Here is a 13,477-nt window from a genome sequence, read left to right as displayed (position 1 = left end):
CTTTATTCTCATGACTGGTTACTCACTTACACTCATAGAAGAAAAAAAAAGTAAGATATGAAGTAAATTATATAATATAGGCCAAAAGTTTGGACACACCTTGTTTTCTTTACTGTCATGACTATTTACATTGTAGTTTCTCACTGAAGGCATCAAAACTATGTATGAGTTTATGTGTAGTTATGTACAAAAAAAAGGGTGAAATAACTGAAAACGTTTTATATTATAGATTCTTAAAAATAGCCATCCTTTGCTCTGCTTACATTTTTTTACATGCCCTTGGCCAGACATGGGCAAACCCCGGCCTGCGGGCCAAATACGGCCCGCCGAACTTATCCAATAAGGCTAGATAAAAAAACATTTAAAACATTTTTTTATTTTTTATTTTTTTTAATTTACTTATTTATTTTTTTGTTCAGCTCAGTGGGCCGAGTGGTTAGAGTGTCCGCCCTGAGACTGGGAGGTCGTGGGTTCAATTCCTGGCTGGGTCATACCGAAGACTATAAAAATGGGACCGATTGCCACTCTGCTTGACACTTAGCATTAAGGGTTGGAATTGGGAGGTTAGATTTAGGTAAGGTTTTATGGCGTTATTTCGCTTCTTTAATTACGAGGGCGCAGAAAATAAAATCGCTGGCGCGGTCTCACGTAAAGTGAAGGATTCCTATAAGTGACGGGTGCAGCTGGAGAACGCGCTCTCCAGCTGCAGCAGTACGAGCAGTGGATGACTGGTGTTGGGATCCACTTCCCTCAGACTCCTGTGCAGATTATGTTTTACACCAGAGTCACTGCTGTGTAACTTCTACACACCCGGAAAATATGATCACTGGGTCGGGGTCTCACTGATAAGCTCGTTTACGCACAGAAAGGGGACAGAAAGATACGCAGGGCACATTCATAACAACGTTTGCAATTTATTAAAATAAACGGGAGAATGACAGTAAGCTTAACTCAAGATAACTGGTTCATAAAATACAATTCTTCCTGGATTTGGACATTTACAGCAGGAGACGGCACGGTTTTGTGTTGAACACAGCAATAATGTCCTGATAGTCCAGAGAATCGGTCAATTCTTTTTTGAAAGAAAGCAGGGACAAAAAGTTCAGTCCCTCAGTCAACATTGTGGCACTGTTGCGTGTTTTGATCCTTTTGACAGCTGAAGATAGTCTTTCTACATGTTGTCATGGGTGAGGTGAGGAGCGCTCATGCAGGAGACTGTTGATATTGGTGAATACATCCCCGGGGCGTGCGTCGAGCTTTTCTATGAGCGTTTCCTCGTTGGCTTTTGGCTTCTTTTTGAGCTGCTGCACAAACACCGTGTGCTATGCGTCCCCCACGGAGATGGAAAAGTGGTCAGAGACGGATTGGATGTACGCGCTTTGTCCTCAGCGCGTGACAGGCAGCAGCAGCTATCATGCAGCCGCATGTGTCACACGTACTGTGGGCCCGGGTTAAAAATGTTTGGGCCAATGGAAAAAAATTCTTTAACTTTACGCCTTGAATTGAAATCTATTAATAATAGATGCAGTCACCAGGTTTGACGGATCACAGTGTATGTGCTATTATAATCTATTTACATTTCTCCTCCCACTTTGCCAAATAGTGTGTAAATGCCGCATCTTGCATATTCATTGAGGCAAACGTACTACTTGGATTAGGGCTATTTTATAATAATCATAATAATAATAATAATACATTTCATTTAAAAACAGCACCTTTCAGAACACCCAAGGTCACTTTACAAAGCATAAAAACACAGCAAAAGTTGAGCTAAAACAATAAAAATGAAGCTATTGGAAAAGCTGTTTTAAATATGTGGATTTTGCACATTTGAAAAACGCAGTCCTAAGTGCACACTATAAGTAAATTGGGTTGTACATTTATCTGTGTGTTTTTACTGTGCTATGAGGTCCAAATGCTCCTGGTCCGGCCCATCTGTCAAAATTTCAAACCCATTGTGGCCCGCAAGTCAAAAAGTTTGCCCACCCCTGCTCTTGGCATTTTTACCTCTGGTAACTCCTTAAAGACTGTTGGAAAACCCTTTCAGGTGACTCATCGGGAGAATGCCAAGAATGTGCAAACAAGTAATCAGAGAAAAGGGGGGCAATTTATTTATGTACTTCTTTTATTATGTTCTCTTTTTTTTTGTTAAGTACATAACTCCACATGTGTTCGTTAGTTGTCATAGTTGTCATCATAGTTTTGTTGCCTTCATTGAGAATCAACAATGTACATAGTCATGAAAATAAAGCAAATGTATTGAATGAGAAGGTACCTTGTGTCCAAACATTTGGCCTTTAATGCATTTGTTAATTGTTGATTTTAGCATATATATATATATATAGATATATAGATAGATATATATATATATATATATATATATATATATATATATATATATATATATATATATATATATATATATATATATAATTTTTTTGGGGAACAGTCTGTTGATTAATCATGTGTAAAACTGAGTGCACTACTTGGGTGCAACCAGCAGAGGCACTGTTGAGTCAGTCTCAACTAGTTTGCTCTCAAACACAGAAGTTTAAAATGATTTCATGATGTTATGGAAAGTTGAGCTACACCCTCAAAGACTTATGACGACTACTCCAGGTGGCATTATTGTGCTCAATAAGACACTGGTATGAGAATCAGGAATTCAAAATAACCAGAGCGAGATTGTCCCATCCCATTAAATATAAGAGGTGTACTAACAGTTAATATATTTATAGATTGTAATGTTGATTGTAAGAGTTTGAAGAAAGTAATAATTATAAACTAAATATGATTTATATTCAACATTTCATTGAAAACACACAAATTATGCCATTGTACCTCCGTGAATGGGTCTTTTAAAAGTTATTACTGTGTTTCAGGTAGCTGAAAAATACCAGCTAACTGAACCATGCATGGATCGACTGGAAGTTAGCTATTTTCATCACCATGGCAAAAAGCTTCCATTTCAACTGTACTTATCCATGTATGACAGTTTGGAATCATCTTGCCAAAACAACCTGCCTATTCCATCTGACACTAGAACTGCTGGTACGGTGATGCTGATATGATATGATTGTACTGAGAAAAATATGCACTCATTTTTAGTAAACCATTTTTTAATGTTTTTTTTTTGTACAGTACAGCAATCCGTTGCAGCCAATACAAGCAAAATGAGTGACACAGCTTGGAGCAAGAGCAGTGTGTTTAGAGAAGCTTTTAATGCTCAGTTGAGGGAGGTTCATAGAGATAATGTGCGGGCCATAGAAGATATGGTGGATGATGAAGTCCAAGGTAAAAGGAAAAGAGATCTGGATCCAGACATGGTCAGCAGTCTGATGGAGGATGTTATACGAGACCTTGCAAGAGAGGGAGAGCTCGTTACCAAAGAAAAGGTGAAAAGCAAAATTATGTTTTTGAAATGTTCGAGCTTTCGAAATGTAATACACTTTGAACCTTGCTTGTGAAAATGTGGAATGAAATCGTCATTAGCCCTGTGCTTGAAGCAAATCAGATAGCGTAAATATAGTAAAATATAGTTTGAGTCCATATGGAGCCAGGCTGTGAGGAGACCTACGTGAAAAGATTATAAGTGACATTGAAAAAGTAAAAGTCGCTAGTAAACATCACAGCAAACACAAATATTAGGAGTAGGCGCCAATATTCAACATTTTCACGAATTCGGCATCAAATTATTTTTTTTTAATAAATCTGACGGCAGATAATAGATCAATTTAAACCTGTTCACTTCAGGGAACCGTTTATTTACATTTACAGTCAACTTTATAATATAGAGATGCTGCTGACCCTGGGAACGCTCTGCACCTTCTTTATTGTTTGAAGTTAAAACTAAGATAAAAGTGAAAATTCTACATTGAAGATATTTTGAAATTTTGGAAAACTTTTACACATATATTTTTCCCTTTAGTTCAAGTAAATATTGTCTCTAAATATTGGTTATCAGCTTCCTTGACTACTAATATTCAATATTGGCCTTGGAAAAAAACCCATACATCCATTAAAATCAATCACAAAATAGAAATAAATGAAAAATTAATTGTTGGTGAAAATAAGATAGAACTGATAATCACGTTGCATATCGCTGGCGTCAGGCCTAACACCCACACCACCAAAATCGCGACCCCAAAGATGACATATTTTTCAACCAATAACATTGCCTTATCAAAGAGGACAAGCCATTTTCAATTCTTTATATTGGTCAATAATTTGTAAAACACGTGTGGACTGACCAAACATAGATTTTTGAAAAAATATTAAATTTGCCAAATTTTGACTTCGGAGAGGAAACAAAAACAATGAACACTAAACTGCAAACATGTATACTCACTGTTGGTTGTAAATTTAGATTTTTGTTTTGGAGACTTGAAGGATGAATGGATTAGTTTAAAAGTAGTAGAGTCCCGAAAATGTTCGTCTCATAACATTGTGTAGCATTGCTGTGAAATATTGCACATTTTTCCCTATTACTCTTCTCAGGTGATCTCAAGGACATGCAGGTTAATGCAACTTACTTCTAAAGAATCAGAAAGGCTAAATTATCGTGGTATTCAGGCCCTGAACGACCTTCACTACTTGGTGAAAGAGATAACAATGTACATACAGGTTAGCAGCCACTCATATCAAATCAGAAGTTTCCTATTTCATCCATTGTTTTGAAGTATTTTTCTTTGTCAGTCCACGGAAGCAGTGGCATCTGTCCTTACCCTGTATGAGCTGGGACAGACTTTGGCTGGTCTAAAGAACAAGAAACGCTATGAAGAGCTGAACCTGGGACCCCTTTGCAAGATCCCCATCATCCACCGCATGTTCAAGATTGACAGTAACACCAAGGATGACGATATCCCGCAGATTGAGACAGTGGATATTTTAAAGGTGTGCCTAATTATTACATTGATGAAACTGTTTTCAGCATGTAAACATGTTTGCATTCTAACATTGTTAAGCTATGCATCATTTACTGTACTTGGCGTGGATGGATGCCATGTAGAAATAAAATAGTGACTGAAATGATTACTGTATCAGTCACTCTGAAAGCATTGCAAAATATTGATCAGCAAAATCATCTACACTTTTATAATTAGAAATTGTAAATAGCAGCAACAAAGATGAATTTTCCCCGCATGCATGTCCTCACGAAATATACTTAAAATTACTAGGGCAACATTTTAAGGGGGAAGTCAACCTAAAAAAAATTTTTGGACTATAATATGTTCTATGCAGCCCCACTAGTCCAAATACGATATTCTGGTTAATATTGTGTTAATGGAATATGAGTTAAGCAGCAAAATCCAACAGTTTTTATCAATGTCAGAAGGCGGCCATTTTGCCACTTACTGAGGAAAAATGACATCACAGTTGCTCAGGTCTCAGGTAAAAAACAATCACAACTCAGCTTCAGAAAACAGATGAGCTGTGATTAATTGTTGTCTGAGCCCTGAGCAACTGTGATATCATCTTCAGTCGACAGCAAGTGGCAAAATGGCCGCCCCCTGAGATGGATAAAAATGGCTGGATTTTGCTGCATAACTCAAATTCCTCAAATGTATTAATCAGAATGTTTAGACTAGTGAGGTCACATACATTATTGTCAAATTTTCAAGGTTGACTAAGCCTTTAATTAACTTATTTGATTTAAGTAATGCATCCATACAGAAACAAATGTAAACAAATTTATTATCCTAGACAACCACAATGTACCTTACGGACAGAAAAGAAAAAAAAGAAAATTCTAAAAAGCACTGTTTTTGGCAGTACAATGCCAGCGCGGCCCCTGCTGCTGCTCACCGTTCCCTCAGGGGATGGGTCAAATGCGGAGAACGAATTTCGCCCCACTTAGGTGGGTCTGACAATCAGTGGTACTTTAACCTTTAACCATAGCAATTAATGTAAGAACTTGGTGATTTTGGGTACTATCAACAAAACCATGTTGTGTTTAAAATGAACAAGAAACTGAAGAAACAAGGGTAGTCTAGTCATTTTTTCCATCACTTGTATGTAAAGCCAGTTTCTGTGCCCAATCTACATGTTAAAATGTTTTGTTGTTTCTAGCAACTTCGCAATTACAGGAGAAAGTCAAGCAAACCCATAGTAGACCTGGCTGAGTTTATGAAGTATCTCGCTGATCATTATAACTGTGGGTCTCCTTACGAACTGGGCATCAGGATACACAGTCTTGGACTGCCCATAGCGGTAAGGATTTAGTAGACTTTTTTTAAATGTACTTAATATAGTCTTTTTCTTAGTGAGATGCTTTGTACAGTAATCATTGAAATTAAAAACAAATATTACAGCATGTGGATGAAAGTTTTTTTCTGTGTTTCCTGCAGACATTAAATAAAGTGGGTCGTTGTGAGCATAGCGTAATGGACCAGATCAAAGAAACCATTCAGAAAGAGCTGGAAGAAGAGACCCGGGAGCATTTGTTTAAGATAAAGAAGAGTGTCCTGGACCCAGTAAAAGGCACAAGCTCTGTCTTTGCAGGGAACTTGGACCTCAGAAAAAAATATGCCTCCTTGACTGCAGCAGAAGTAGTGCTAGCAGTCTTCACAAATGCAGAAAATGTGTTCAGCTCTGCAGCGCTAAGGGTAGGTGGAAGACATTTAAAGGTATGTGCTTTTATTAAAGTAGCGGTGGGCAAGTGGAACAGTTGTCGAGGGCCATATCAAAATGCTTATGTGACTGCTGCATTCACAACTCCTAAATAACTTCCGCCTCACGTTACTCAGGAGTTGTGTGCGGAACAAACGTGAATTCACTTCATTCTCGCCATACTCAAATCAGTGCGAGGTGGCTGTGTTAAAACTTGCTCATGCTATTGCTAGCTTGCTCGGTTCACAGTAAATTACAGTACAACTGACAGCTGTAACATACATTTTTGAACTTGGATTTATTAGTATTGGTATTAAGGCCCAACCCCAGTCATGTGCAATTCTGGTGATGTGTTTGTTGCTGGCGTTAAGCACAGTCGTGGGTTAGCAGTGGGCTGAGCACTTAAATTAGCGGAGCGCCTGTGCTCTTTGGGATGGTCTTTGATTTTGCTATAACAACAAAGATTCTAATAAACGAAGTGCGCTTTACGTTTGTGCATGCGTGACAATCAAGTTAAAAAAAAAAAGTGGATACCAAAGTAGCCTTCATTTGAATGAGATTAGAGTGCTGAAAGTGTTTGCGTAACTGTACACCTTAAAGCTTGCAAGCATTGTTAAACGGCTTTAAATCTTAAGTGACAAAACGACAGGTGCACTTTGTGCCATTTTTAACGAGCCTGGGTTGTTGTCGTTAAGCCGCGTCTCGATAAAATGAAAACGCAACAGTCCTTAACATCATGCTTCTCAGACCTTGTAAGCTGTATGAGGTTCGTTGTGTTGTCTAGTTAGCATATTTTGGCGTTATTGTTGATCTTTGCTGCTAGCCTTGTCCCCATGCCTCGCCACGTTTCTTTCACCACTGTTCTGGGACTTCCTCTCTGGATTCCTCTCATCACAGGCGAATCCTGATATAAGAGTGGAGAAGTCTCAGGGCCCCACATTCCTCTGGTCCAAGTTGTGATGTTTTTAGTTACTTATTTTATCCAGAAGCGAGGGACAATGGCATAATGTGAGATTTTGAACAAAGACACACCTCAACCCCCTATTCATGTATTTTGCTAATTGTGTTATTTTATTGTTTATAGATGGTTGTCCGGAGATTCCTAACTCAAGTGTCAGGCAACAAGCTGGCAGCAGCTCTCTTTCAGTTGGCAATCTGTGGTGGCTCGCTAGCTATACCACAGGACCAAGTGGCAAAGGAGAAAACTCCTCAAACCTCTAAAAAAACAGACCCAATGGAAGACAGACCTGCCACATCAAATCCCAGTCAAGGTATTAATTCAAGATGGTTAAAGGGTAGGATAAGATGTATTTTTGCTTCTCATTCTTGCAACTAAGTCCCTTAATTATGATTGAATTTTTCAGCCAAAGTGAAGCAGTACCTAAAAGATAGCCTCTCCTCAGTGAACTCAGCCATTCATTTGGCTGATATTGCCATCTTAGAGGGGAAGTTGACCAAGCACTTCAAGGTCAAAAATTTTCATTCCTTGGGTCAAGGCACCTTCTTGGAGTTCTTGGTTAAACACATTCAGGTACCAAGAGCACTTTTAACTCTCGCTGTGTGTATTTAGATGCCAGCCGTTGATCTTGGCTATTTCAATCCTTGATCAAACAAATTTATGTTTGTGTTGAATGCAGCTACTGCAGGACGTGCTTGGTTCAGCATTGATTCTGAGAAGTAGTGGCATGAAATGTGAAAGATGTTTTTTCAGACCCACCAAACAGGACATATTTGAGTTCATCAAACAGTGTGGGCAAAATACATCTGGTGGTCAAGATGAAGTGAGTCCACATCTAAGTACAACAAAGCTCCTCACTCTTTTTTTCTATGCAGTTGTTCCTCAGTTTATGATGGTTTAAATGCAACATTTTAAGGTAACTAACAGCTTCATCTTAAGACTACGTTATCACACGGCACAAGAATGCTCACTTCGTTACATGCGTACTTGTATTGCGTGAGAATATGTTCTCACAGTGCACAAGAAGGCACGCTCAGTTACCGCCAAATTTACCGTTTTTAATAGATTATTTTAGAAGTGTTTTTCTTTCAAGCACCTAGGATAATTAAAACTTTGCATTAACAGAGTTTACAGAGGTGGGCGCGTCAGTGAATTTTGAGAGTCCGTCATTTGGCAATCGTCAATAGCCGGGATATGCTTTCATTATCGTCAATCCGTCAATATTTCATGCCGAACCAAACAGTCAGTCCGCCAATCCGACAACTTTATTTAAACCGGGCTTCCGTCATTGCTAAATTACAATCGCTATTCTAGAAGTCGGAACGACAGTAAATTTCATGGGTGCAGTCCGTCAATGGCCAACGTGTCAACGTTATTTTAACCACGCTTTCATCGTGCAATTCCATTTTGCCTACACTATTTTCCGCTTAACATTTTTTGTTATGTTACAATTCTTTTCTTTAGTAATGTCGCCACATATAGTATGTGCACATGGTCGTAGATTCCGGAAATACTGCCGTGCAGGGCCAACGGACCCAACACTTCACCTTTTTAGGACCCCTTAGCTGTTCAATAACCTGCCTGATGTAAAACAAACAAACTAAACACAAAACTAATGCTTGCATAATAAACATAGCAATAACAAGGAATTTATAACAGGAGTAAAACATTATCATCACGGTCTGTAGTCACCCGAGCTCTACAACACGGTCAAGTTATCAGTATTGGGACACAGTCAAAAGAGAGAATTCTTGGAGAATGATGAGCGAGGAAGTTAGCATACATGGTAAGTGTATATTTACTTGTTTACTGTATTAGAAAAAGAGTGGCTCAGCCGCAGTCCCAGGAAAGAACTGTAAGTACTCAACGGTTCATCAGTGTAGTGAAATAGGCGACCATCAGTGCTTCCGTTATTTGTCAGCGAAATGTCATTGACAGACTTGAGAGGGTCTATTGGTACGGACCTGGTTATTAATGGTTGCATTGACAGAGAAAAACATCAGGCAACACTGAGTCTGTCGAATTTTCAACGGTTCATCAGTGTAGTGAAATAGGCGACCATCAGTGCTTCCGTTATTTGTCAGCGAAATGTCATTGACAGACTTGAGAGGGTCTATTGGTACGGACCTGGTTATTAATGGTTGCATTGACAGAGAAAAACATCAGGCAACACTGAGTCTGTCGAATTTTCAACGTTTTCCGTCATTTGTTAATCGCCAACAAAATGGTTGTCCGTCACTGACGTCACTGATGCCCACCTCTGGTAATTGAGTGATAAACTAGGGCGCTTGTACTCAATGTACAAATCCATATATGTCGCCAATATAGGAACAGAACGCTGTTGTAAACTGAGGACCCCCTTTACTATACATGATTTTGAAGTTGAAACATACTGCTCTCCTTTCAATATTCTCAGTTGTCCCACATCGAGTTGGCACTGCGGTCCCACTATGGAGTGCAGGACAGTCGGGATTTGGGCTATGGCTCGATACAGACACTGGCCAGACTAGTACATTGCCAGAAAGATCTAGCTGGAGGTGGACTGAGCCAAGTCTTTTATGAGTCTACATTGTTTGCCAGACATGGAATTTTAAGGTTAGGTCTCAAACCCACACAAAAGCTTGTCCGTTGCTGTTGAACCCCTGACAGACGAACTAGTTTTACCAATGCCTTTTCTCTTCGCTATCACCAGCGCCGAAAGTGAGTGTGAAGCAGTGGGGCGGCTTGGGGAGATGTCAAAGGTCCAGGCAATGGCCAGTTTGAATTCATGTCCTCTGTTAGAGGATTTAAGTGAATGGAGTCAATGGGAGCTTATATTCAAACCTTTGCATGGCTCCCTCAAAGATTTTATTGAAATAAATGCAGGTAGGTGTTTGTACAGATATTGTCGGAAATTTCTGTAACCAATGGAGGATACAATGACCTGACACCTTCCATTTTGACATATAATAGCAAATACAGGCTTAGCAGCATTGGAGGTGGGACCGAATTTGATGCTCAAGATCACTTCAGACACAGGAGACAAGTATTTCTCCAATGCCGCAATGACCCTTGACCCCGTGGGGACAGCTGGCCACCTAGTGTCCATTGTTGTAGCCGATGGGATCACAAATGCTCCCACGGCCCTCCTGGCTAATCATATTCAGAGTTCCCTAGCTGCAGCTGTGGCTAAAGAAGGTAGCAGAGCAATATTGAAGTCTCAATTGTATTATATTTGAAAATGCAACCTTGCTGTGTTGCTAAAATGAGCTTTTGTGTTTTAGATTTGTCTCGAGCTGAAGAGGACATGTCATGTTACTGCACAGTGGCTAATTTTGTTTTGGATTGTTTGGTTCGAATTCCAAACAGAATATGTCAGGCTCTTTTGCAGCAGGTTAGTTGCACTGCATTGCACAAGTAGAATGTAGGAAGTCTTTATACAGTGGGAAATCGATTTAACTGACTAATATGGCGGATGCTTCGTCCGTTAAAGCCGATTGTCCGTTAAATTGAAAATGTTTTTGCAATTGCAATATGTATAGAATGGCATTACCAGTAGGTCACACTATACTGTAACTCTGTAAACAAACTGTCTAGCTATCCTTATATTTAAAACACTTGGAAGTCAGAAAAACTGGATTGTGTTGGACTTGGAGATTTCACAATGTTTTGTAGTGTAAATGTACCAGTTGAATTGTCAGTTTATTAGTGTTATTAGATTAATCCTATTCATAGTTTAGTTCAGTAGAACAATTCTTATTTCGGAATAACATTGATGTCTCCTAAAAATAATGAAATAAAGCATTGTATGCATTTGATAAAGTGGTGTAATTGCTCTAAACTTAATGTGGCCTTCAGGTGTTTTTAGAGCCTTTGTCTAGAGTTTTGGGCCAAACAAAGTCAAAATTGGTCCTAATCACCGCAGCCCAGTCAAACCCGAGACACATAAACCGTTTGCATCGACTCGGAATCCTTCTGGGCATCACAGAGTGGGTGAAGGACTACCAAAAAAAGCTGACAACATCACAGACCCGAAATGGCACCTTATCCCCAGGACCCTTTCATCAGAACAAAGTCCAAACACAGGTGAATGCTGATATTACTCAAAAGTAACACACTGAATATGTACCAATACAAATATATGTATGGAGGACCAAATCTGCCAATAAAATAAAGCAAACAAATAAGTAAATAAAATTGAAAATAAAAACAAATATAAAAAACATAATTCAAAAATCTAACACAAAATAATAATAATAATATACATGGAAATAAAAACAGCTAAATATATACACAAATAAATACAAATAAAACTAATACAAAAATAAAAAAGAAGATTAAAAAAATATGTAAATGTTAAAATGCTGACAGCAGCATGAAATAAATAAATATGAGAGTGCAGCGTTTTTATTGATTGATTTATATTTAATTCTTTTTATATATATTTTTGTATTTTTAATTTTTTTGTCTTTTTTTATTTCCGTATTCATTTTGACTTTTATTTACATATTTTTTTAGTTGTTTTTATTTCCATTTATATTTATTTTGTTATTATATTTAATTTTAATTTTCATTTTTATTTTCACTTTTATTTACTTATTTTTTAATTTTGGGAAGTTTTGGTCCTCCATATACAATATATTTGACTCACACTGGCTGTGAATTACATTTGTATTAAAAATAGATATAAATTGACTGATACAGGAAATCATGCCAGTTTTATGAAGTATGCGTGACTGGAATAATTTTGAGTTTTGCTATCATGATTGAATTCAATCATTGTCAGTCCTTTTTCTCTATTCAGCTTTGACAAAGTTATGATTTGATGTGCTTTATGATTTCAGCCTGAGAGCAGTAGTAGTCTGTCAGGTGTGAATATGAGTGAAGATGAGGGTCTTGAAGTCAATGCAACAGACAGCAGTCTATCCCCCTGTCATCTCAACCACAGCCCTCAACAAGGTGTTACAGGAATACATTATGTGTTGTGTGTTAAATTGATTGTTTTTAATTGGATTGACGAGATCTAATATTATACAAATACTTATTATAATATTTTAATTGGCTTAAGGTAATGAAGCGCAAGAAGGAGAAGAGCCAGAGGAGGGAGAATCAGCTGAAGAAGAGCTGTTTGCTTCACGGTCAGACAGTGAGATGTCAGACAGTTGCAACAAGCTCCAAGGTGTGTGTGACAATAAGCCAGAATTTATGGATTTGAATGAAGAGGAGATGGCCACCTGTCAACCACAACCCCCTTTAGATGTCCACAGAACCATAATTGAGGAAATAAGGTTTGTTGTCATACTTTTTTCCCCTTACTTTTTTGTAGCAGTTTCCCAAAAGTAAAGCTTAATCAGTGTGTTTCTTCTCTTTTCCCTTTTTATGACAGAAAAAAAGAGTTTGGGATTGGTGTAGAACTCACAGCTGAAGGTCAGAAGTTGATGCAGGTCCACCAGGACCGACTTGGCAGAAGCTTGGACCGACTCTCAACTGAGCTGTACAGCAAAGACACGCATTTTGTTTTGGAACTCATTCAGGTGTTGTTCCCTTTAATACTAACTACTAACAACACCTTAAATGAAGGTTCATGAAGTACTTGATTTCATTTTTTGACTCTAGATGGTATTCTTAGTTTAAAGATGCAGTGGAAATGTAATCACTTTCCATTGCACTGTCCTTTTTTTTTTTAACCAAGGGCACCATCTAGAGGAATAAAAAAAAATATCGTATGTGCTTCATGAAGCTTCATGAATCTTCATAAAGCTTACTTTTCCCATCATTAAGATTATAACTTTTTTTATAGGTGTGTGGTATTTGCAATGTGTCTTAAACCAGTGTGGGTAAACCTTGCACATTATATGTAACTATAATGCAGCCTACTTAGTATTTACATTATCAACAATCCTCTAATATGAGTTACATTAATTTATCAAC

General features: G+C 38.1%; 1 protein-coding gene across 3 annotated transcripts in view; it reads left to right on the top strand.

The window, feature by feature from the left end:
* Positions 1–13,477, top strand: part of LOC144038026 (uncharacterized) — a 57,118-nt gene that overhangs the window by 7,204 nt on the left and 36,437 nt on the right. For 2 of the 3 annotated variants that reach the window (XM_077550070.1, XM_077550071.1), the window contains exons 4-20: positions 2,883–3,051; positions 3,142–3,395; positions 4,498–4,623; positions 4,696–4,893; positions 6,070–6,210; positions 6,348–6,605; positions 7,694–7,880; positions 7,974–8,140; positions 8,247–8,390; positions 9,984–10,162; positions 10,260–10,432; positions 10,520–10,744; positions 10,831–10,940; positions 11,405–11,632; positions 12,391–12,505; positions 12,615–12,834; positions 12,933–13,080. In XM_077550070.1, the coding sequence (XP_077406196.1) occupies positions 2,883–3,051; positions 3,142–3,395; positions 4,498–4,623; positions 4,696–4,893; positions 6,070–6,210; positions 6,348–6,605; positions 7,694–7,880; positions 7,974–8,140; positions 8,247–8,390; positions 9,984–10,162; positions 10,260–10,432; positions 10,520–10,744; positions 10,831–10,940; positions 11,405–11,632; positions 12,391–12,505; positions 12,615–12,834; positions 12,933–13,080 (3,042 nt within the window). Of the gene's footprint in view, positions 1–2,882; positions 3,052–3,141; positions 3,396–4,497; positions 4,624–4,695; positions 4,894–6,069; positions 6,211–6,347; positions 6,606–7,504; positions 7,618–7,693; positions 7,881–7,973; positions 8,141–8,246; positions 8,391–9,983; positions 10,163–10,259; positions 10,433–10,519; positions 10,745–10,830; positions 10,941–11,404; positions 11,633–12,390; positions 12,506–12,614; positions 12,835–12,932; positions 13,081–13,477 lie in introns of those variants that run through there. The other variant, XM_077550072.1, reaches the window with a different exon arrangement.

The sequence above is a fragment of the Vanacampus margaritifer genome, chromosome 18 (genome assembly GCF_051991255.1).
Source record: "Vanacampus margaritifer isolate UIUO_Vmar chromosome 18, RoL_Vmar_1.0, whole genome shotgun sequence".
NCBI lineage: Eukaryota > Metazoa > Chordata > Actinopteri > Syngnathiformes > Syngnathidae > Vanacampus > Vanacampus margaritifer.
The sequence above is the reverse complement of the archived record's forward strand: the minus strand, read 5'-3'. Positions and strand labels throughout refer to the sequence as shown.